The 24802-nt window shown below is 44.8% G+C and overlaps 1 protein-coding gene across 2 annotated transcripts; it reads left to right on the plus strand.

Annotated features, from left to right (window-relative positions):
* The first annotated feature begins 715 nt into the window (after window positions 1-715).
* On the plus strand, window positions 716-23417 carry PKD2L1 (polycystin 2 like 1, transient receptor potential cation channel). 2 transcript variants are annotated; one of them, XM_026119840.2, is made up of 16 exons: window positions 716-1381; window positions 5503-5616; window positions 7499-7626; window positions 8830-9086; window positions 10144-10368; window positions 10755-10983; window positions 11350-11520; window positions 12219-12400; window positions 14746-14866; window positions 15473-15571; window positions 16361-16482; window positions 16819-16936; window positions 17162-17289; window positions 18178-18325; window positions 19341-19587; window positions 22283-23417. In XM_026119840.2, the coding sequence occupies exons 1-15, from the start codon at window positions 1087-1089 to the stop codon at window positions 19551-19553; spliced, it is 2550 nt and encodes an 849-aa protein (XP_025975625.2). In that variant the 5' UTR covers window positions 716-1086; the 3' UTR covers window positions 19554-19587; window positions 22283-23417. The 2 variants fall into 2 exon arrangements, with proteins under 2 accessions (XP_025975625.2, XP_025975624.2); XM_026119839.2 differs by having other exon boundaries at window positions 717-1381; window positions 19341-23417.
* Window positions 23418-24802: the final 1385 nt, after the last annotated feature.

Raw genomic sequence — 24802 nt, forward strand, 5'->3', positions numbered from 1 at the left:
GCTGCAGGCAGTGAGAAGGAGGCACTGTGAAAATAAAAGGGCATGTTCCCCCGAAGTAGCAGCTTAGCACTATAACCCGTGCTTCCTTCACGCAGGTGGGGTACACATTATGTCACATAGGGTGTGAGCAGATGCCTGGCCCTGTCATACAGCCTTTCATGGAGGCCTTGTCCCTCAGCATTCCAGGTACTGGAGACCTCTGCAAGTGGTTTCCATCTCTTTACCCCACTGACTCCATTCACTTTGCCCTCATTTCACTAATGAGCAATAAAATACAACAATACAACTTGGACTGGGATTGCTTTTTAGGACATAAAACAGCTTCTTCCTGGCAGCGTGTGCAATGCTTCCAAAGAGCTGCTGTGCCTCCGAGCTCGGGCGCAGTCCTTGTGCTGGTGCCAGCCACCAGCGCCATCTGGTGACTCCCCACCAGCCCGGTCTGCATTTCTCTCACAGACGGGATTTCTGCTGTTTGACACTTCACCTAAAATTCAAAACTTCCCCGATCCCCGAGGTAATGAATTCCTATCTGGTTCTGCTGGGTCCTGTGCCCAGCCCAAGCCTCCCCGGCAATAATCGCCCCTATCTCCTAAATGGCATTTCCACCAGGATCACACCGTGCCCTCAGCCCTCGCTCAGTCCAACTGGAGATGCATCTGAAGCTGATCCGGGCTGCAGACAGCCTGAGAGGCCAAATTAAACCGGTTTTCTTTCTTCTCCCCTCTCTGCCTCAACTCAGTGTCAGTCTTCTGGCAGCCTGCTCTTCCCACCTCAGCATCTGCATCTGTTATCTCAGCTGGGAAGCAGAGAGCATCTCCTGGATGTATCTGTGTTCCTAGAAGAATAGGACTGACAGCGGCTCCGAACAATAGATAGTGCCACCCTATGGTATGTGTTACGGACAGAGCTGGTATAAAACAGGGAGAGGATGCGTGCTGTCTGGTGGTGCACCCTCCCCCAGGTTGCTGAGGCAGACAAGCCGTTTCGCTCTGACTGATTCTCTCTCTGCTAGCTTAAAACTCCAGCCTGGGCAGGCTGCCCCAGGGATTTCAGTTTAGAAAGTACTTCAGTCCCCAGTGAATCACCATGAGCTCTTCTCACCTAAACAACAGAGCTGAGAGCCACCTTCGAGCCTCAGAGGAGCACGAACTGGAGGCAGTGGGGAAGAAAGCTTGGGATAATCCTGTTTACAATGGCTCTCCCTCTACCTCCTTGAAGATCCGAGCTATCTACAACCCCAAGTCCATTCTGGAGAATCCCTATGAGAACTTTGAAGAGGTGGGGGGTCCGCTGCCCTGCTCAGAGCAGCAGAGCAAAGCTGTGGATGGGAAGACAAGTCCTTTCCCCAAGTGCTGCTTCTACATCTTCAAAGGCATTCGAGGTAAAGCTCTGACTTCTGACTAGAAAGGCTTTACTAAACCTTGGGAACAGCAATGCTATGGGGGGGAAGGTAATGCAGAAGGGAGAAACACCAACGTATATGTATAGCCTGGGAACCTACTCAACATAGACTAGCACTACTTCAGAGGTCGTCTTCAGCTGACCAGGGAGCGGGGGAGCATCCTTATTCCATGTGGCTTGCTGCAGCTCCAGGGTCTGTCCTGCTACCATTCCTAAAGAGGAGGAGGTACAGACAGACTTGGGGGTGCACTCAAGGTCAAGCAGTGAAACTGTTGGCAGAGCCTAAGGCAGAACTTAGATGTCCTGTATCCAATGGAGTCATCACTTTGATGATGAGAATATTTCCTCTTTCTATGAATTTCCCAAATGGAGTGGTACTTGCCTCCTATGTTATTGTAACTTATGAACTGACATAAATACCCGCTAGAGAAAATCTAGAGCTGTCAGGGCTGAAATACAGAGGATAACAGGAATGTACCAAACAAGGCTTTGTTTTAAGGCAGCTGAAGGAAAGAGGTGTTAGTTTACTGCTTGAAAGATAAAGGAGAACGAAACAATGTGTAGGCTTGTACAGAAGCAGCTAGCTAAAAGCTGCGAGCACCGATGTACGTTGCCTGTAGGGATACAGCCCTGGACAAGGGCACTTACTGAATTGTTTCACATAGAAGGCATAAAGTCCCAATGCTAGAAAAACAGGGCAGGCAGAGCAAGGAACTGTCTTTCTTAGGGAAATGATTTTGGTTTGGGAGGGTGGGGGGTTATTTGCCAATACCTTTTTCTTTCTGACTAGTTTTTATCTGCAGCCCTGCTTCCTGGTCTCACAAGTACCCCTCTGAGCCATACAGCAGCATAGCTTGGTCCAGGATTTCACAGTCTCTCTGTGATTAGTTCTTTCTAACTGTCATTGCAGTTGCAGTCCAGCACCATTGATTCATATGAAAGCTAGAGCTAAGGCTTTAGAGATCTCTGCTGGACAAGGAGCAATGCTGGCAAGGGTTGGAGGGTAACTACGAATTGTTCAGAGGGAGTGTATCATTTACCTGTTTTATTCTGATGTCCTTTGCTCTAGGCATTTTTCAAGGACTAACAAAGAAAAAAAAATCTATACTTTAACACCAGAATTCCCTTTTGAGATGCCAGGTTTGAAATCAGAGAGTGCAAATGAGAAGCTGTCAGGACACTGCAGCATTCCCTTCTTTCATGGCTTTTGCAGCATTGTGTCCTGACAGCAAGGGTGGTAAATACAGTAAGGGTGCAGGACAGACCAGAGCTGTGCAGGTGAGAAGAAAGGCTTCTGGCAGCCTCACAGATACTGGATGGGAAATTCTTCCTTGAATGGTGTCCTTTGCATCTTTGTTACATGCTAATTATTTTTCATTGCCTCTCTCAGGATAGTCTTTTTTTTTCTTTTTTTCTTTATTTAACCATGTTAGTGACTCACATGGAAAATGGAGGCAGGAAGGATAAATCACTTATCTAAGGACAGAAAGGGACAGTTTGTGTTTCTTGCTAGCAACCATTCCTTGGCAGTTACTTGTCCTTGGCTCTTTGATTTGCTTGTTGTCATCCTTACCAGCTACTGAGCTGGACTACAAGCTGTCATCCCACCAGTGAGCAGCTGCTGCTCCCAGTGCCGCTGTCCAGGTCTGCACTTCTCTGAACTGACTCCAAGCAACAATATGTCCTCTGGCTGCTGCTGCCTCACAGGCAACCTACAGACAGACTTTCCTAGGTGTCTTGTTGGCACTGTAACCTCTGAGGGGCACCCGGATTCTTGCTGCCTTTGGAAGAGGATGTCCAGCTGTACCTGAGACTGAGCTTGGCACTTGCCTGGCTCACAAGTCTCACTTAAGACTAGTCTCAGAAGATAATGCAGATGTTCTTCTCCTGTGTAGGAGGATTAGAATTACAAATGAAACCTGGGCATAGATTTTTCTGTTGTCTAGATTCTTCTTTTGCTCTGCCTTGCAAATGCCAGACTGTCATGTAGGATGCCATGAGGAAGTCTGGATACCAGTCTTGAGTGTCCTTCTAGTCCAAATGAGCTCCATCTCCAGCCATCCAAGGCAGGGCAGTGACAAAGGAGACACAGTTGGGAACATGCTTCATCTAGGGGCTGGTAGATTTCCGTTGCATTTTTCCCTAACAAAACAGCTGAAATCAAACCTCAACCAATATAGTTTTACAACTAATGGATAGAATCTGACAGACAAGGGCACAGGACCAGCCTCATGGTCCTCCAGGTATAATTTTGGCCAAGTTTGTGAACCAAGTTTTAAAGGGTATTCAGGTGTCCCAGAATTCTAGTGTTCCTGAGTGCACTTCTTTTCCTGTAGCAAAGAAACCCTGTGCCTCTGTTCCCAGCATGGGGATACTAGAGGCTCCCTGCCTCGTAGAAGAACAAATAAACCTGTTACAAGACTGTGACATGCTCTGATCTGGAGATGATGGGAGTTATTTAAGAGTGACCTGAACAGATGGTTTCACAAGGACAGAGTTCTGACTCATCTCTAGCGTACCTCTGGTTGCACTGGGGTATGCTCCCGTTTTCTTGTCGTTCATTGCTTAGAACACAAAAATGCAAAGCAAGTTCAAATTACCATGAGTCCATTTACAATGCCAACTTGTGCCCTCCTCCTCTGAGCAGCTTGCCTTTCCTTTCTGCTTCCTCAGCCTTACCTTTGTCTCTCACACTAGCGTCTCTCTGCTCCTTTGTTCCCTGCTGTTTTTCTCTATTGTGAAGACCCTTGTAGACCACATACCACTTTCTCCTGCACAGGAGTTAACCCAGATCTCCTTCAGGCTCTCATTTCTGTTGCTGTTCTCAGCAGGGTCAGAGCAAGCTACTGTTTGTCTGTTCAGGAGTGAGTTCAGGATGCTGAGAGTCATTATGCTAGCTAAAGGTGCAAAAAGCTCTCTGGCCTGTTGAGATACAAAAAAACTATCAAAAGGATAGGAGTGGGTGCACACACAACACTAAACCACTTTTGCTTTCTCCAAAGCAAAAAGCTTTTTCTCTTCTTCTGCCAGAGACTGCTTAAATCGTCTGGCCTTTGATCAGCTTTGATCCTTGCTTGCAAGAGGATGATTGTTGCCTGCTACTGGGGGTAGGCATCAGAGCTGAGCTGTCTGGGAGTTGCAGAAAGGAGCAAGACTATCAGTATTATTGACATGGATTCCATCAGTAGGCTTTCAAGTGGAAATTCTTGTGCTTTTCAACTTCAGGAGACTTTTGGCAATCACAGCAGAAAGTCACTACAGCAAGAACAAACAAATAATTAATGGTGTCAGGTGGTTCATCAGTACCAAAATGGCAAGGTTCGTTTTAAAGAAAATGTTCCTCTCTTTTTGATCAACCCTGGAGATGTTTAATGACTCGCTTTTGCTGTGTGAAGAAAGCATATCGTTAGCTGTTATAAACAGGCATGACTGTACTGAAGTCAATGGATCTCCATTGATACACATCCTGAGGATAATTTGGCTCTAAATTCTATCTGAAAATATTGAGTTGAGGTATTTTCATCAAGTCTTATGACCTACAAGAAATCTGCCAGAGTTTTTGAGTAAGCAAGGGACAAATATTTGAGGCCAGATAGTTCAGTATATACTGAAAGGACTGAAGTGTAGTTGTAAAGCTAACATCAGATGCAGTTCTGCTACTGAAGTCCTATCAGGAGGTCAAGTGTTGACCTGTGGATGAGTGAGATGCAGTTTTGTGGTTCCAAGAATATGTGTGACAAAGGCTGAATTTCTGCAAAGTGTAAGCTGAAAAACTGGCAAAAAAGATCAGACTGAAACTGAAGCAGAAAGCTGGAAAGTTTTTTAGCAAAACAAGAAATACAACGTATTTTAGTTTTTGTCAGCGCCAAATCTTTGTTCACAATGGAATGGTTCCTTTTAGGAGTTATTTCTCATGTATTTCACATGTTTTTACAGCTTTTAGTGAAGTTTTGAAACAAAAAGTGTTTTGAGATGAAAGGTTTTGTTTTGAAAGCATCAGAAATCTAACAGCTCAAGAACTCTTTGGGAACAGGGCTTCAATTCCTCACAGGACCTCTGAGAATGGTTGTCAAATCTCCCTTATTTCTTTACACCCAACAGGTCTGTGGGGTACTACACTGACTGAAAACACAGCTGAAAACCGAGAACTCTATGTAAAGACCACTCTGCGAGAGCTGCTAGTCTATATTGTGTTCTTGGTGGATATCTGTCTATGTAAGTAGCTGTCACATCTCACAGGCGGTTTTTCTGTGCACAGTGTGAGAGGAGGAATGTGAGGTTTTATAACTGGACTTCTTCCCTCCATTTTAGGTGTTAAATTTATTGTACATGCACTCACTGCAGCAAACAGGCATAATGTTAACCTACAGAATAGCTATTGCACTCAAAAAAGAAGTAACTCACTACAGCTTTACACTAAACTGATACTGGCTAGGTTTAAGCAGTATTTCCTGAACCACTCCATCAGTTTTACCCATCAACTCCACAGTCCTGAGAGAATCTGCCCAGGGTCTTTTCACAGTTTCATGGCAAGCGTTCAAGCCCCAGAGAGCAGCTCTAGAAACTTCCTAGGATCACAGACACAGGGATCAGAAATGTTTCCCCCTCTCAGACTTGAGGGGTGGCTGAGGTGATAATGCAGATGGCAGCTCACATTGTTGCTCCTGAGTGGATTTAATGCAGCCCTGTACTGAATGCTAATGGACTTTGTGTGGGTAGAACAATGGCTGTTTGTTTTTTGGGAAGGTTCATTTTTTATCACAAAAGAACACCTGTGGCATGAGACAGTGAAAAGGCTTATTTTTCATGGACCCTATGGCAGGAGAGATACACAGACAATACCAACCTGAGTTACTATCACACTGGCCCAGGGAAACAGTGCCTCAGTCACTCTTCCAAAAGAACCAAGACATGCACACGGACATACATGCACACGCACTTGTGCTCTGACTCATCGGCGGGGGGTTGAATGTCAGCTGCTTTATTTTCATGGTGCCCTTTCAACAGTAGGACATGTTCTCAGTGATCACAGTGATGGATGTTTTCCTGTCAGGAGGTGCACTGGAGAGCTGCAGCAACATGTTCAGGGCAGTTAAACAACCCCACTCTTGTCTGAGATTCCTTGGTAAATGAAATCTTACCTGGAGCTTTTGATTTGAGGAAATGGGGTTGTCTCTATACCTTCAAAGGCTCAGATCAGGACTAAGTGCCTTCAAAATATAGGTCATGGACTCTGTTCTAAGAAAGAAAATTTCTGAGAGAAATTTTTGTCTGAGGAAAAGAATTCTATGTCACTCAGGAGCTTCAATTACATAATCTAATGGTCTTTTCTGGCTTTCAAGCTCTTATAATCTGTCAATATGACAGTTTAAATCCTGGAGCACACAGCAAATTAGGTTGTAAATCCCTTGGTAAACAGGAAGTAATGTGATAAGAGCTCCAAATGTTTCTTCATCAGTAGAAACCATCCTTCTCTGGGTCATGTCCAGGATTAAATTCTGAACTTTTAAAGTTTAGCACTGGAGTACAAGGCTAAACTCCTTAAGGTCTTAGATTCATCTCTAAGATCTTCAGTGTGAATAGCTCCTTCGAATTAGGGATTAAAGGCCAGGAGACCAGGAAAAAGGAGTAGGATTCCCTGCCCTGTTCCTAACCATAGGCTTCTCACTGAGCATGGTAGAAACACAGGAGTCAGGGCCTTTGAGGCTTTGAAGGCAAAACCAGCCCTGCAAGGAGAGCTGTTGCTCTGGTGAAGCAAAACAAGCTAAGATACCAGAACAGGCCAGAATAGTCAAGGTAGATGTAATGGGAAAAGGGAGTGAAGAGGCAGGCTGAGATTCCTCCTACCAGTGCTGCCTTGAGAAGGGTATGAGCTCTGAGTCACATAGCTTGGTGCCTCTATAAAAACACTTCTTTTCCCCAGTCTCCTCTCCAGATCATGTCTTGCTGGGGGAAACCAAAGTGCTTTTGCTGAGCATCAAACTCTTCTCTTGCTCAGCTTACCTGTGATAGTACAAGCTATGCAGACAGTGAATGTAAATCAGGTTCCACTATTCAGATGCAAGAGAGAACCCTCCTCTTTTCTCCTCTCTTGTAGTGACATATGGAATGACAAGCTCCAATGCCTATTACTACACCAAAGTGATGTCCGAGCTCTTCCTGCAGACCTCTTCGGACAGCAGTGTTTCCTTCCACTCCATTGGTAGCATGGCTGACTTTTGGGTGGTGAGTAGAAATCTGGCCCAGCACGAGGAGTGCTGGAAATCCATTGACACTGGGGCTCTGCACTGTACCTCTCTGCGCCTGCCTGATTTTGTCTAGGTTGGGATATTTTGTTCCCTCTGAAAGTGCTTTCAGCAAGGCATTCTGCTGCCACAAACTCCTGCCAGCTGTTGGCAGAAGTTACAGTATCATTTGCATTAAAAATAATCACTGATGATGTGAAATATATTATATTCCTTTGAGCACTGTGGCCAGAATACTGGCTAAGCTAAGTGTTGTGAGTGTATGGACAAGTCCGTTCCCCAGAAACTTATCGGCTAAACAGACAGGATATAACAGGAAAAAGAAATTGCTATGATGTGATGCTCATTGCACAGACAGGGAGCTCAGGCCCAGAGAGGTCAAGTGAATTACTCCAGGTTTCCTTGTGACAGAAATGGCTTTGAATCATATGATCTGGTGTCTTATCAATGAGCATATGTCAATTTCATGGGCATCTGTGGGAACTGTATACTTAACCCGTCTGTAATTCAGGCCTGGGCCAGCCTGGTCTATAGATTCTTTATGAAGAAGCTCAGTGAAAATTTGCACTAACTTTTATCAGAAGAGAATAAAGAGGGGAAAAGAGATCTGGGGTCAGTCACATTTCCATCTGAAAATTGGAGAAGGAATAAGATAGGCCACAATGAAGGTTGTTGAGATATTGCAGCCACTTGTGTAATCCAGTAAACCAGAAATTGCTTGTCAATTTTCTTTACCTTTTTCTGAAATACTAGAAAAGTACAATGAACTACGTCACTGTTGTTTTCCCCACTATTTCCAGGGCAGTGGTACATCTCTTTTCCATCCTGTAATTCCCAGCTCATGCCAGGGCAACTCCTCCAAACTTGTGTTCACTGAAGAGGAAGGGACAAAGAAGCATGTAGGCCCCTCATCTCTTCATTAGCACAAAGTACAAGCAAGCATATTTATAGGCCTGTGAGAAGCCAGTAACCACACTCCTGCCCAGCATCCCTCTTCCACCCTGTGGCTCCATCCAGCCTTGGTCTTTCCCCTCTTTAGCACATAGTCAACATAAGCTCTACCACTTCCCAGCTTGAGAAGCAGAGAGAGACAGGTCAGGCCTCATTATCTCAAGCCCAGGTCAAGGAAAGTTTTCTGAGGTGTGGGCTATGAATGAGATGCTCTCCTCTCCCTTTCTTGCAGTATGCACAAGGCCCCCTTCTGAATAATCTTTACTGGACCAAGTGGTACAACAACCAGTCCCTAGCAGCGCACGGCACCCAGTCATACATCTATTATGAGAATCTGCTGTTGGGTGTCCCACGCATGCGACAGCTGAAGGTGAAGAACAATTCCTGTGTGGTCCATGATGACTTCAAAGAGGAAATCTCAGGCTGCTATGATGTATACTCAGAAGAAAAGGAGGAAAGAGTCTCCTTTGGACTCATCAATGGAACAGCGTAAGTATATCTGCTTCTGCTGTTCAGGTTAGAAAATCTGTGTGTGTGTGTGTGTGTGTGTTTAATTGTCCCTAATTGGTCTATTCTAGCTAAAATGAGATCTACTGAGCTGCAGGATTTGGGGGATAAATTTCTCACATAAAGGTGGAATTCCCTTTGCAACCAGAGACAGTGAGTGCTTTGTGTCTATCAATAAAGCCAAATGTCTCTCTGAGGAAAAGTAGACCAGAACGAGGGGCAGAGTGAGACGTGCTGGGGAAGCAGCAAGAAATCAGGAAGAGACTTAGGTAGAGATAGTCTGGGGGGGGGGAGGGGGGAGGAGGGATTGTTTGTTTGCTTTTGTTCTTTTTTAAGAGAATGAGGATGGATAGAAACCTTTGGAATCAGATCTAACAAATGGATGACACTATTTGCTTTTCTCCTGGAATTTAGGAGCCAGAGATAAGTAAGTGCATCCCTTTCATCCCGGAAACCCATTCCAAGCCTGTTTTTGCAGACCAGAGATGTCTGAATCATTTTCTTAAGACCCAGCTCTCCTAGTTTCTTCATTGAAAGACCTGTAAAACCAATGACAGGTTTTTCGTCTCACACTTGGATCTTTTTTAGTGATGATTCATATGATTGTTGTGGATTTTCTCTGTACTAATGGGACACAGCTGCAGCTTATTAACTCCTTGATTGCTGCATGTGTCTTGGTCTGCGAAAGAAAAGCTGTTGCTTGTAAGGAAAAATAAATGCAAGCACATAGAAAGCAATATAGTGGATCCTGGGAGTAACCTCCAGCAAAACAGGACAGTGGAAAAACCTATGAACCTGCAGAATCATCCCTCTATTACACAGCAAGTCATGCTGTGTCACTGGCAGGAAGCAGTAGATCATAAGTCTATCAGCAATGAAGAAATGATGTAGCTTCAGATCCAGAATAGAGAGTTAGGTGCCAACTCTTGAATTAAATCCCTGTGTCCCTTGATGATGTAGTTGCATTCTTCTCTTGGCTGCTAAATTATATCCTAGCCTGTGGACTGTGATACCTTTGCCTATGGCTTGTCTCCTGCAGGTGGAGGTACCATTCTGAGGAGCAACTGGGTGGTTCATCTCACTGGGGAAGACTAACCAGCTATAGCGGCGGAGGATACTACATAGACCTCAAGTTGACCAGAGAAGAGAGTGCTGAAGCCCTGAAGGTCTTGAAAGAGAAGTTGTGGCTGGATCGAGGGACACGAGTTGTCTTCATTGATTTCTCAGTGTACAATGCAAATATCAATCTGTTCTGTGTTCTGAGGTAGGCTGAGTCTCACTGGAAACCCTTTTGCCTCTCTCTTTTTATTCAGTGCCACAGTTTCTTATAATGTAAATTATAATGTTTCTTATAATGTAAATTGTGATCTGGTCCATCATGCATAGGCCCGAGAGGCATCAGTAGCTCTTGTACGTATTAGTAAGAAGACTCGGTCTTCCTGACACAATAGTCACTCTTCTCTTGACCTTTCCTCCTGTCCTATTATGAGCAGTGAAGTATCAGAGATAAGATTGCATAAACACATGCACATCTCTTCCACTCATGGTTTGGTGGATAGCTCATGCTCAAGTCTGATGCCTCTCAAAATTATCTAAGAGCCTCCAGCATCCCATTTGTAATTATAGGGTGGGGTTTTTGTCTCCTTCAAGGTTAGTGGTTGAGTTTCCAGCCACCGGTGGTGCCATTCCCTCCTGGCAAATCCGAACAGTCAAGCTTATACGATATGTCACCACATGGGACTTCTTCATTGTTGCCTGTGAAATTGTCTTCTGTGTCTTCATCTTCTACTATGTGGTAGAGGAGATCCTGGAATTGCAGATCCACAAGCTTCAGTATTTCAGCAGTATCTGGAATATCCTGGATGTGGTTGTCATTCTGGTGAGGATCCCTACACACTTGTTTTGGGGGAGCAATGGCAGGGAGGTGTAAGGGCCAAAACAAACAAAGGAACAGGAAAGCTGGCCAGATAAGACAAGAGTGGACCTGTGTTTTGCTCCAAAAGTAAAATGAACCAGCAGAACAAGGTGAACACTTACTCTTCCATTGCCTATTAGGAGAAAATTCTTTCTTTAGGGATACTTGAGGGCTGTGAGTTTGGTCAGGCCATCATCCAGTGCATTCAGACCTTATTTCCATACCGATAGTTGGCTGCAGTTGTGCAGCAATACCAAGGAGCTCTGTGACACTTGAATTCATATGGAAACCATAGGCACAGCAGTCACTGCAGACACTTCCTCTTTGCAGCTCTCCATCGTTGCTATTGGGTTTCACATCTTTCGCACCATCGAGGTGAACAGACTGATGGGAGAGCTGCTGAAACACCCTGACACCTACGCAGACTTTGAGTTCCTGGCATTCTGGCAGACCCAGTACAACAATATGAACGCAGTCAACTTATTCTTTGCCTGGATCAAGGTATTATAGGGGTCTGAGAGGTGCAAGGGGTGCAGTCTCAGACCTCTTCCTCCAGATAGTTTGGTGTTTGTCTCATCCATCTCCCTGAGTGAATGCAGTAAAAGCTATAGAACAGAGAAGTATTCCTCAGTAGTACATTCTGTTTACAAGAAATCCAGAAAGATTTTCATCCTGCACTTTGAGGCCAGTTCTTTGGAGATGTGGGACAAGACGATGAACTCAGAAGTTGTGGTGTAAAAGGGTTGTTTGAAGACACTGAGCACCATACGACTTTGTCCTCCAAATTACTAAAATGGTACAGGATGGACAATCAAGCAAACCATGTTCTTTTTTCTTGATGGCCACCCAACAGCTGGAAATGGTTTGTCTGTTGGTACGGGCTCTGCATTTCAACCAAAACCTTATGACGTGGTGGAAAGCCATTCCACACCCAGGGCTTCTCATTATCTTCAATTCATGAGTTCTTACAGCAGACCCTCTTTACATTTTCCTGAGACACAAGGAACAAATAAACTTTCTTATGGTCCCATAGGAACGTAGTGATACACCTGGGATAAACATCTTGAACTCTAGGCCGCTGTTCTCCCAGCCCGGTTGTCTCCTCAGTGCCTTAGTATTATAATGACTCTCTTAACTTAGCAAACATGTACATAGCTGATGGATTTGCCTAACTTTGTCCCTGTTCTTTCATCTTGCAGATATTCAAGTATATTAGCTTTAACAAAACAATGACCCAACTGTCCTCCACACTGGCACGCTGTGCTAAGGACATCCTGGGCTTTGCCATTATGTTCTTCATTGTCTTCTTTGCCTATGCCCAACTGGGTTACCTTCTTTTTGGGACACAAGTGGAAAACTTCAGTACCTTTGTTAAATGCATGTAAGTGTGTAAGTCATAATTACATTTTTGTCATTTTCAGCTGTCAGTAACAGAATTTTAGCTACTTTCCAACCCCAATCCAATTAGGGATTTGTTGCATTTCATGTAATAAAGCTATGGTGGCTAAAATGTTGCTGGTTGTCCCACTGCTGTAACATCCTCAAGGAAAAAGAATGCAGTGAGGGGAAAAAACAGGGGTTACAGACAGAATTTTGGTTGTCTGGTGTTTATTATCAGAGATGTGAATGGCTGATCCTACATAGACTTCGAGGCTCCTTTCACCCCCATGATTAAATGGAAAATCCAGCCTTTTCAGAGCAAGTGTTTAACAAGCCATTTCATTTTGCTGAACTCTAGACAGCTTTCACTTGATATGGAGTTGCTAGGCTCACTGAGGGCACTCAGCATGCAGAACAGTTCAGAGTCATTTTGCAGAAGAGCATCACAGCTCAGTTGATAGTTTAGCTTCTCCAGGTCATTCTCTCACCTTCTCACCCACTGTGGGTCTATAACAGTGGTAGAATGATGCTGCCTGACCATTGCTGACATGTGGGCTCTTTGTTTTTCTATATACCAGCAGACAGCTGTAGGCTGTAATTAGGTTACACGTCTCTGTCATTCCAGTGGCAAGAACTAAGTAACTCAAAAGATAATGCTCAAGGTGTTTTTAAAAAAGGAAAGAGCCTCAGAGGTAAGCTCCAGAGCTTTGAAATTCTTTGACTTCCAAATACACCTGCAACTCACATCATTTCAGTGGCTGGGCAATGCTGGGCTGTGTGACAATTTTTCAGTGGAATAGCTTTCCATTAGATAATGCATTTTAATCAAAACAGAAGCATTTGGAAGGAATATTGATCATTGCTACTGGATTTTGACAGGAAAGAGCTAAAGTAGTGCATTTATCTTAAACCAACATGATAGCTTTATACACTGAAATGCGAAAGTTAGACTGGCTTATGTTAATGCTTAAACCTATCATATTGATAAGACAGCAGTTCTGATTCAACACTACAGTTCATTCTGAAAGTTGCAGTCATATTATGTGTTAAATTTAACATAAATTCAGCATGTTTTCTAAAGTCTGTTGTATAAAAGTCTAAGATTAAGTGGAAATTTTCAAAGTGGGGGAAAAAATCCCTTACTGACTTACTGGAGTGAGCCATTTAAACATCACTGAAGTGAGACGATTTAAATCTGAGAAAGCAAAGACATATTCCTCTTTTCTAGACTTAGAAAGTATTCCCAGCTCCCTAAATACTGCAAACTCCAGGAATTCTAAATGAATCTTTGCATTTTTCAGACAGCACAAGGTCTTTCCCTGCACAGGGCTCCCCTGTAAGTTTTTTGTTTTGTTTTATTGAGGATTTTTTTTCGCCTGAGTCATTTCACTGATCCATTTCCAAAGCAGCCCCACAAATAATGTATCTGGATACCTGAGATGGGGGATGAACAGTGGGAAGGGAGAACAGGTGGATGGGTGCCTGCAGAAAGGGGTGGCAGGATGGGGACGTATACCAACTTTGCCACTGAAGTTGGTCAGTCAGGAAATAGTTCCCTTGGGACAACTGCTTTTTCTATGACTGGTTGCAAATTCCACGTGTGTAATAAATACAGAGGGTTAAACTTGGCCTTTTGGGGTAATTTTTTAGAGACCTCACATTGTGACTTCCCATGAGAAAAAAAGAAAAGGGTTGGAGGAGAAAAATGCTGCAGAGAATGACCCAAGCCCATCTGAGACAATCCTTCAGTCCACATAGCCACTTACGCAATGTGTAATGTTAAGGGATATACATGCTACGGCAGTGGTTTTCAGCCTGTGCTCCACAGACCTCTGGCATCCAGGGCCTGCTTTTAAGGGGTCTGTGGAAGGTGACTGAAAAAAAGGAAACTTCTCTTCATTAGACTTGCTTCATTTTAGGGGTTATGAATTGCAAAAGGTTGAAGAGCACTGGCTTGTAGTAACATTCTCCCCACACTCTCATGGTCTCTGTCTCCATGGAAGGCTTCTATGGTTCTGAGACAAATGCCATTATAAGGGAAAATTCAGAATTTATTCTTTAACTCCTGTTTGGAGCAAACACACTTTAGATAGCCAAAAACTTTTGTGGAAACCATGTTTTGTTTTCCAGCCAGCTCTTGGTCTCACCAGATCAGCTCCATTCACCCCTGAATCACTAGGGATACATTTACCTCACTAGTCGGACTGAGTGACTTAGACCCAGCTCTGGCTTATGTCTGTGGCCATTCAGGCTGTAGGCAGGTTCAGGGCTCACCATGGGACTATCTTAGGAGGTAGGATAAATCTCTATGCCTTTGTGTAATCTTGCGCTCTTCCTCTCCTCCAGCTTCACCCAGTTTCGGATCATTCTTGGTGACTTTGACTACAATTCCATTGACAACGCCAACAGGGTCCTTGGGCCTATTTATTTTGTCACTTACGTGTTCTTTGTCTTCTTTGTGCTCCTGGTAAGCAAGCAAGGCCTCCTTGCCTCTATATTGACAACAGTGCTTGAGAAACCTCTCATGGCAATCCCTCCCCCATGTGAGGTGCAATACAGATGCTTACAGAGAGAGGAAGTCCCTGTTACAATAGCTGCGCAGCACAAATAGACCAAAGTAGAAAAAGAGCACATGATTGCAATTGGAGATTTGATGCTCAGAGAAACTAAAGGTCATATTCATATTATTCATGGTGGAGCCTAAAAATGACTGGGAATACCACTAGTGTGGTAGCTGAATTCAGGATGCTCAGAGCAGCTGCTCTCTAATAGGCAGGGAGGAAAGCATGGGGGACAGGCCCTGGCTTCCTAGGCAATGGAAAGGGATATTCACAATGCCTAAGTTAAATACCTACCACCTGGAATACAAATATACCTTAATGCCATGCAATATAGGCTAGCAGAGACGGTATTTGAACTAGGAACAGCCTTTCATTTGCTCATTGGGTACCCAACATGAGAACAGCTTCTGTTTAACCAAGCCCTGCATGGCTATGCCTGTCTCTTGCTGGCTCAGCTGCTGAGAAAGACAAGGTATTTCAGGTTACTCCATCTCTTTTTTTCCTTTCTCTAGAATATGTTTCTGGCCATCATTAATGACACCTACTCAGAAGTCAAAGAGGAGCTTTCAAGCCAGAAGGATGAGCTGCAGCTCTCAGACATCCTGAAGCAGGTGATGAAGATGGAAAGTTGTATTGCTAAATCCTGAAATGTTTTCTTGGAATCTCTGACCCATGTGAAACTTACCAGAGAAAAAGCTGGTTGCCAATTCTGGATCTCCCTTGCTGGAGTAGCATTAGGAGTCCCAGTGGTTCCCTTCTAGGGTAGATCAAGCTCCCAGACCCTTTGGCAATGAGGAGATCAGAAAGCAGGGGTTGGGGGAGGCTCCTCACTTAAGCATGAGCAGCCAGGAGTGTTTCCCAGATACTTTCCTTCCCATAACAATCACCAGACAAAGCTCCTTCAGTGTCCTTGATACAGTGCATGCTGATCAATAGCAAGCGAAGTGGCAGGCTCTACTTTGCTGAGTTGAGCATTTTACAACAGTGAAAATTTGGTGGGTGACATCCAGATTTCTCTTCAGCAAAACTCCTGGAAAGGTCCCAGAAGTTCACAACTGTCTATGCTGTAGACCAATATCCTGGAAACGAATGGTATTTGAGACATTAACTTGGACAGCTGCTTGCTGGCAGCTCTGGCAGCTCAGATAAAGGAAGAGTGGGGAGAAGAAAAGCAGAGGGTAACTTTCCTTACGGAGATACTGGCTACCATGTTGGTATCACTTTGAAGAGGTGGTTCTAGTTTAGAGATGGGGCCCAGTCAGCAGTCTTGCATTTTACTTCTGGAAAGCTTGAAATCTCCCTGTACTACTCAGCATTTGCGCATCTGTATTCCACTGCTAGCTCTGCCTTATTTCTCACTGTTCTGCCTCCATGATTCAATGTCCATTTGCACCTTTAAGAGCTACAACCGGACACTGATGAGGCTGAAGCTGAAGAAGGAGAGGATTTCTGATGTACAGAAAGCACTGCAGAATGGAACAAAAGAACTGGACTTTGAGGACTTCAAGAACAGCTTGAAGAAGTAAGTGAGTCACCTTGAGCGATGCTCACCCTTTTCTCTCAGTCGTACAGGTAATTTAAACTCTGTGGTCTTCAAGGTCTGGACAGCAGTTAGATCATATCTGGATGACATAAGACATAAAAATGGTTGTTATCACCTTTCAAAGGCCTCCTTTCCCGACAAGTTTAATCTCCTGTTCTAAATGGAATTGTGTTGCTGTCTTTTTCCTGTTTGGAATGGTTAGGTTTGTCACTGGCAGATGTCAACAATGCATTGCTTTCAAAAGCAGCTCATACATTGTTAAAGCCTACCTATATAATTCGGTGCCTTGGGCTTTCCCTTCCTCTTATTTTGTAGACTAGGCCATGCAGACCATGAGATCACAGCAACCTTCTCCAGGTTTGACAAAGATGGCAACCAGATTCTTGATGAAGAGGAGCAGCAGCAGATGAAGCATGACTTAGAGGAGAAAAGGGTAAAGGAAGGGCAAGAGAAGAAACCCTCTGTTTTTTACAGGTCACTCTCCAGTGGCCTTTGGAGTCTTTGGGTTGGGGGTAAAAACTAAGCAGGCAACACTGCTCCATCTCTTCTTGGAGAGTAGTTGAGCGTGTGACAGTTCGTGAAGCTAGGTGTTATTCATAGTGAAGCTGACACAGCGTTACTATCCAGCTTTCCAGGAGTTTCTATATCTATCTTCTAGGTTGCTTTGAATACGGAGATTGAAAACTTGGGGAAATCCTATGGTGGCAACAACTTGGATGAGAATCTGGCCTACATAGAAGCAAAGACTAACCATGCCAGCTGGGTCTCCAAAGAAGAGTTGCAAGTGTATGTTGGTGCTGGCAGTAGTTTAGTCTCTCTGCAAATGAAGGGTCTGACTCTCTGTTGCTTCCCTCCCTGATGTAACTGTTTACACTGGTGCTGAGCAGCTGCAGTGGGAGCTTGTCCCTTTTCACATTGTACACATGTAAATAAGCAGGCCGGAGAAGAAATGGGACAGTTCTTGTAATGTATTTTGCTTGTTTCTGTAAGAGATTGAGCTGAGTAATTTTGTTCTATGCCTCTTGAATAATCTCTGCAGCTGTCAGCTGGCCATGGGTAGGTAATATGTTGTCATGCTTCAGGTCAGAAGGTGGCCTGGACAACATTTCACAGAATCACAGAATGGTTGAGGTTGGAAGGGACCTCTGGAATCATCTAGTCCAACACCCCTGCTCAAGTAGGGTCACCTAGACCTAGGGGAAGTTGGTATCTTTGCAGAAGCTCCAGTGGGAATAAATATACTTGCTTTATAGCCTAGCTGGCCTTCATCTTCCAGCTCTGAGAATAATACAAGGCCGTTTCTTCTGCAGGAGGAACATGGATAAATACAGCACAGAGAATCAGGATCTCCTGATTCTGCTGCAGAGAAATGCTAAGCAATCCACATAGGGCCCTATCAGAGGAGAGGCAGGTGCAATATTAAATATAATGGGATTAGATTGTAGCTGGACTGTGATCCAAACTGTTTGGGATCTACCATCAGCAAAATCACCAATTACAGCTGAAAGCCCAGGATAGCAGGGAGTTACATGCCCAGTGGAAATGAATCACTTTGTCTGATGTGGAGCATTCACTCCTATGTAACATCTGACCTGTTGTCCATGAGATATCTGCTGCAAATCCTGGTGTTCATCACAAGAGAAAGTTTGCAAATGTTGCCACTGTCTTCCCCAGCCTCCTGCAACGTGTGCTGCAGCTGGAACAGTCCATCAGCAGCATTGGCTCCAAGACTGATGCGGTGGTGAGCAAGCTAGAGGTGCTGGAGAGAAACAAGCTGAAGTGGAAGGACTTGATAGGCAAGCCACTGGATAACATTAGTAAGGTTGGTAGCCCTCCATCAGACGTCTGGACCAGCTCCAGGGTAGGTGACCAACCCTGCTCTGTGAATGGATCTGGTATCAGCTATGCTTGTCAAATCCCCATTCACATAAAACAGAAAGAGTTGGGCATGATCAGCATTTTGCATGATCAAGCCTCTTCTGTTTAAGGATAGTAGCACCAAACCTCTTGCTTCACATCCTTCAGTTAACCACAATACCCTTTAATACACCTTCCAGCTCCCTTGACACCAAGCTCATTCCTGTGGCAAATGGATGCAAATTAATTGTCTTCACTTGTATTGCACCCACCTATCCTCAGCTACCAGAAAAGATCATACTGTCCTTCCCAGCAAGGGCAGCTAAGGATAATTCTGTGGACTGTAATCTTGACATCTTTTCTATGGACTATTTATCACACATAGAGTGGAAGACTGTTAGTGTATGCCCACAACCTCTCATTGCAAAGTTGTGACTTTTGCCAAAGGCTGCCTATATCCCATGAACCAGCACATTTGGGAGTTCAACTTTAAAGCCAAAGGCAGTAAGTCGTGTGGGATCCATGTCATTCCCTTGCATTTTCATGGCTCACGTAACAAGAATAGCTCAACAGCACACACTGAGCCAGAAAGAAGCTTATCTTTTGGGCAGAGCACTCTCGTGACCACTTTCCATCTGAAAGAGTGTGTTTGGGAGGTCCTACTTCTGATGTGAACATGCCTGCAAGCTTCTTTGAGTATTTGCTTGCAGATTTGCTTTGCCACAGCATTTCTGGGAATGTTCTTGTGGAAGGCGAAAAGGGATGACTCTTTTCTCATGTGTCTAGTGCTTGAATGTACATTCATCAAAGCATTGTAGCAAACTATATTTGATCTTTAAAAGACAGGCTTGTACTAATCCCTGAAAGAATGTGGGGAGATATTTAAGGATTGTGCACAGCCTTGTCTCACTGTTTGGAACATTGCTAGACTTCTTGGCAAGTTGCTAACAACACAAATCACTTTTTCTCCTGGTTAATAGGAGGAAGAACCAAGTCAGGAAGAACTGGTCCACCAGAGCCCAGATCATCTACGAAAAAGAGAACCAGAAGGCTGGGGAATGGAGTGTTTACAAAGAAACAGCTTGAGTGGCAGCTCTGCGCAAAATGGGATCTACCCCAACTTGCCCAGGTCAAATTTACCAGGGTCTCAGGTGTCCAAGAACACCCGGCCTCAGTCTGACGTGCACTTCTAGCAAACAGCCCAGTGCTTCCACCCTGGCTCCCAAGGTACTAAGTCAATGTCCGCTGTTTCCCCACGGTTAGAATAGTCAGCTGAGCACAGACACCACTGTTGCCAGGGACTGGTGATGTGAAGAATCAGGGATGCTTTTTTCCAAAATAAGTAATGACACCACAAACCTAGAACTTCTGGCCCCAGTATCTCTAGACTAGGGGAAATTTGAAAACAGATGTTCTATTTGGCTTCTATCTCTGAACAGGCGAGTCCAAAGTCCTTTTACTTATCCTGTCTCAACATCTGAAGACTCCAGAGCCCTGGGAACATCTAGGTCCAGAGTGACACATTGCAACTTGTTCCCAAAACCTACATGCTCACTCTCATGAGTTTTTGTAGGACAAAGATGCAGTAGTTATGTAAACAAGACAAATGTAACCATCAGTGTGAGATGGAAAGAAGAAATTAGTTATTTGTATCTACCTGATTATTTAGTTTTTTTCTATCATAGTTTATTTCCAGAATGCTTTGGTAACCCTCTTTCTACCTTAGAGTCAGAACCGAAGAAGATACAAATACCTACCCAGATAACTGAAACGAGAGTTGACTCACACTGTAATTAGGAGATCTGAAATATCATAGATAGGGAAGCAGTTGTTACTGGCGAAGTCCTGGGTTCTGAATGTTAGAGAATGACTTTCTGGTAACATGGTTTCTAACACAGCTGTTGACACTAACATTTTCTCAATTTTTATGTTGTTTAATTTCATGCTCTTTAAACTGCATTTCAAGATATTTCGCAAAACTGGCTCCATGTCTCCAAACTTGTGACACTTCTCATTTTTACCAAGGAAGCATTTTTGTTCGCAGTTGTGGATGCTAACACCATTTAATGTAGGAATATTGTGAAAATGAGATAAACGTCAGTTTCTCCAACAGGTGTAAAATGCTTTTCTTTTTCCCTAGGTATTCATCATTTTACTGAGACTTTTCCCTTCCCCTGTAACTGATGCAGCCTATTGCAGCTAGTGTAAATCAGCCCTGCACTTAGCGGGTTTATTCTGATTTACACCTCTGGAGAAGCAGGCCTTTCATTCTGCTCTCCAGCTTAACAGTTCTGTTTTGTGTGACTTAGGTTATTGCAATCATAACAAGCACACCGATAGTTAATATCTTCGGTGAGGAATGCTGGCACAGGATCATCCAGTGAAATGAGTGGGGGTAAGACTTCACATGTTAGTTGGACTAATTTCCAGTTTTATAATAAATTTCATCCCAGGGATATTAGAAAGTTTATTTTACAGGGCTCGCTTTCATTCACCACTGAAGGCAACCAGCTCTGGGGTGAAACATGTCATTCATGACAAATTTCAGGACAGGACAATGCTAAAAGTATTTGAAATAGCCTATCCATTGCTATTCCACAATGGTTAACCTCAGATAGGCTCTGTAGGCTTATTAATGCTGCTATGCAGTCCAGCAATAAGCTCAGTGTGGTGTTGTGCAGTGGCATTTCATATTGCCACTTTTCAAAGATGGATACGTCTCTGTGTTCCAGGGGAAAGCATCCCCTCGGAATATCTGAGGAACCTCAGGAGCAGCCGTGGCCCTGGATAGAGCAGGCTCCAGGGTTGTCACAGCTACACGATATCACTGACAAACCAAAGGAGAGGGTCACTCAGCTATGGGAGCCTAGCAGGAGCTGAGAGACCTGGTCCTTTAGGATCACCTTCAAGATCACCCCAAGGAGCTCAGATTTCAGCCAGGGGCTGTGGATCCAGGAACTGTGGGCTCTCACAACTCTGCTTAGCACCAGCCATTCCTGCTGTTGGGACAAGGCTTATCCATGGGACCTTGCCACAGTTCTGGACTCCCAGCTCCCACCGCATTCAGAACTAAGCAGGAGCTTCTTGCCTCTGAGGCAGCTTTTCCAGCTGAACTCAGAATGATGACACCACTATTTCCTCCTACTCTGAGCAGTGAAGTTTTTTCTTATTCAAAAGAAAATGGCCCATGTCAGGCATCTGAGAACTCCCAAGGGTTGGAATAGGCCCCCTTTTTTGCAAATTATAATTAAACAGAAAATCCATATTCTAAATTATAATCAGACAGAGGATTTATGTACCTCCAGTAGGCGCTAATAATAATACACACATAGTCACTTACAAAAGTCAGAACTGAAACATGGTCATGACTGAGGGTGGAAAGCTTGCTCTTAATGAACTGGGTGCTCTGTGTGCTGAGAGGCATAGAGGAAGGATCTTCCTTAAATTCATTTGAGAGACCTCGTCTCAGCTCCTGGCTCAGTAGCAGAGTGTGGTTGCAGAGACCTCACTGTAACAAAAACACATGCTACCCTTTTGAAATCTCTGAAGGTGTATCCACCTTTTCTAGAGGCTCAGAGTATTGGGTGAGATCCTGAATCTGTATTCCTGCACAGAAGTCAAACATTTGGAATACTGATCTATGAAGATTTAAGCCTAACACCAGGGAAGAAATCTGAGCAACTGTTTAACTGTTAAACTGTGCTTTAGGGGTTCGACTCTCTGCTGGTGAAGTCAGTGGAAGTTATGTTGCTGGCTTAGGATCAGGTCCTAAACTTAGCAACAACCACTATAAGGAAAACAGGACTCTGAAGTCAGGTCCTAGAGGGCAAATGAAGATCAACGTGATTATCTGTGAGGCCTTGCTTTATAAAGCCTCAGATGTATCACACTGAGTATATCCTTTTGTTGTTGTGTCCAACAGAAACAGTGGCACCAGACCTCCCTGTTTGCTTTGCCCAGTGTTTTTGTTCCCCTCCCAAGCTGTGCCAAGCAGCGTCAGGACCAGCTCCAAGGAGGCTTCACCTGCAGAGGCAGGGGTGCTGAAGCCCTGCTGTCACCACACACCAGGTGGCTCAGGAGAGGGACTTGCACCCTCCACCTCCCTGCTCCCCTCCGGGCAAAGACCCCTATAAGCATCAAGGAAGGCAAGTTAGGTGAGAGGGCAATGGCACAGCAGCCAGTGTCCAGATCTGCAGGCCAGCAGCCAGCAGCCTCAGGCAACCAGGTCACAGGTAACGTGGGCGGCTATCTGGGGCAGCAAGCTGCTGGGGGAGCAAAATGGCTGTGGTCGTGCTGTCAGCTCTCTTCATACCCGGACCCGGGGAAGCCAGCTTTCGCCTGCTGAGGGGGAGTGTGGAGTCCCCACATGGCCATCGCAGCTGGAAGAGGCAGCTGCCTCTCACTCCTCCGAGCCATGGTGATAGCAGGAGCAGCAAGCCCAGCTCGCAAGCGTTCCCCTCTTCCCACTGACAAGAGCAGCCTGGCAGCCTTCTCTCCATTGGGATGAGAGACAAAAGCCAGTCTGACCTGCTCTGCTGAGAAGCTTTGTACCCGCTCTGGCTGGGATCACATGAGAACCACAGGCTGCAGGGGTCACCTCGGTCTGATCCATAGTCTGGCTGGGAGGCTCCTTTCTGCCTTCCTGCCTCCTTTCTTGCGGAAAGACCACTTTCTTCTTCCAGTGCTCTGATTTTGGTTGTGCCAGCATCACTCTCGGTGTAAAACAAGTCCTGTCACTGGTATACACCTGTGCCTGCCTTAATGTCTTCTCTCTTACTTGTACATCTCTGTGCAACTGTGTCTTGTCTGTTCCTTGTCAAACATGCTGCCATGTATATGATGAGTCCCAGAGCAGGGCAAGCCAATTACATGTCCCCAGCAATTGCTTGTGTGTCATTGTCAGTTGTGTATTTAGGCTAGTTGAGAAATACATACATAAATTCACTGATATTTGTGGCTTCTATTTCCAGAAGTGTAGTGTTGGGCCTCCCATCAGAAGGTGGCATTGCTTAGGTGATATACATCTCATGGGAAAAGTAAAGTATTTTTCCTCTGTAGTATGTGCATGGCTGTGTTTTGTTGCAATTCATACAAGGTAACCATCCAAACTGCACTATCTGGCAGAAGATGGCTGTGCGTTGAGCTACTTAAAATCTTCAGGAGGTGATCTGGACAAGCTTAAGTAGAAGGTGGTCTAAGAGAAGTCCACCATGGTGGTTTGTGCCAGCAGCAGCAGCGTCCAAGATCACTGTGCTGGGTGCTGGGTGTGCTCCGAATGAGGAACTGCCTTAAAGAGCTCACAGTGCCAACCAGGGCGAAGAGGGCAGAGTCACAGCCACAGCTGTAAGCACAGGGAGGCATGGAGAGATGCATTGACTTGCCCAGGGTGGGACAAGAAAACCAGTAGGGAGGGGCGCTGCAGAGATGTCCGAAACCAGGCTCTAGCCAAGGACGAAAGGTAGCCGCAACCTGCAGTGGCCACGAGCATGGAAAGCTCCCTGCAGTGTCTCTTCCCTGCATTTCTCCAAGAACATGATGCATTTTTCCCAGCAAAGGGCAGGTCTAACTCGGCACATTTAAAGGGAGAATGTAAATCTCCAGACTCCACACAAATACAACGTAAGTTTTGGAGTTTCCTTACCAAGCCTGTGTTTAGTTTACCAGTAGGTGTCAGCCGGCATCATTAACAGCCCCTCACGCCTACAGATGACTTCTCAGTGCCATTTTCAGAGGAAGTCAGTAGCAGATCTCCCATTTGTTTTACTGAGAGAAACTGAGACATAGAAAAATGACTTTCCCAGGGTTGCCTTGCAGATTAGCAGCAAAGACAACCCAGGCTTTCCAAAACACACCTTATCATACTAGAGCCACCCACACACGTTTTTGTTGCAGACTCTGCCCATCTCTGGCAGGTTACAATTCTTCATTCTTTCTCCATTCTTTAAACAGGGTTAGTGTAGGTTTTGCCCATTTTTGCAGTGTTGTGACAAATCTGTAATAAGAGCTATTATTAGCATACAGCTACTGCTGACTGGTCAGCCTTTAACACAGGAGACTGTCAGCTGGAGATCTCACTGCCCCTTCCCCTTTCACAAACACGTTGCAGCAGGAGTTACTTATGAATAACCAAGCAACATCAGGGAACAACTCACTCAAAAACAGGCCATATTAGAAACTAGAGAAAATGATGTGAGGAACAAGCATCATGTGATAAGCCAGCTGACTACAAACTCATAGAAAGTGCCATGCAGTCCTTTTGCTGGTCACAGAAGCCCTAATTCAGGGCCCCCCTATCTGAAAGCAAGGAGCCTGGTACTGGGAGAGCAGTAGACATAGAAGGAATTTCACTGGGTGTAAGGTCCAGTCCTTCTCCTGAGCTCAGATGCCAAGAGACACATTGAAAAGAATACACCAGATTTTGGAGAGAGGTGGTGGAGCGAAG

This window comes from Dromaius novaehollandiae, chromosome 6 (genome assembly GCF_036370855.1).
Source record: "Dromaius novaehollandiae isolate bDroNov1 chromosome 6, bDroNov1.hap1, whole genome shotgun sequence".
Classification (NCBI taxonomy): domain Eukaryota; kingdom Metazoa; phylum Chordata; class Aves; order Casuariiformes; family Dromaiidae; genus Dromaius; species Dromaius novaehollandiae.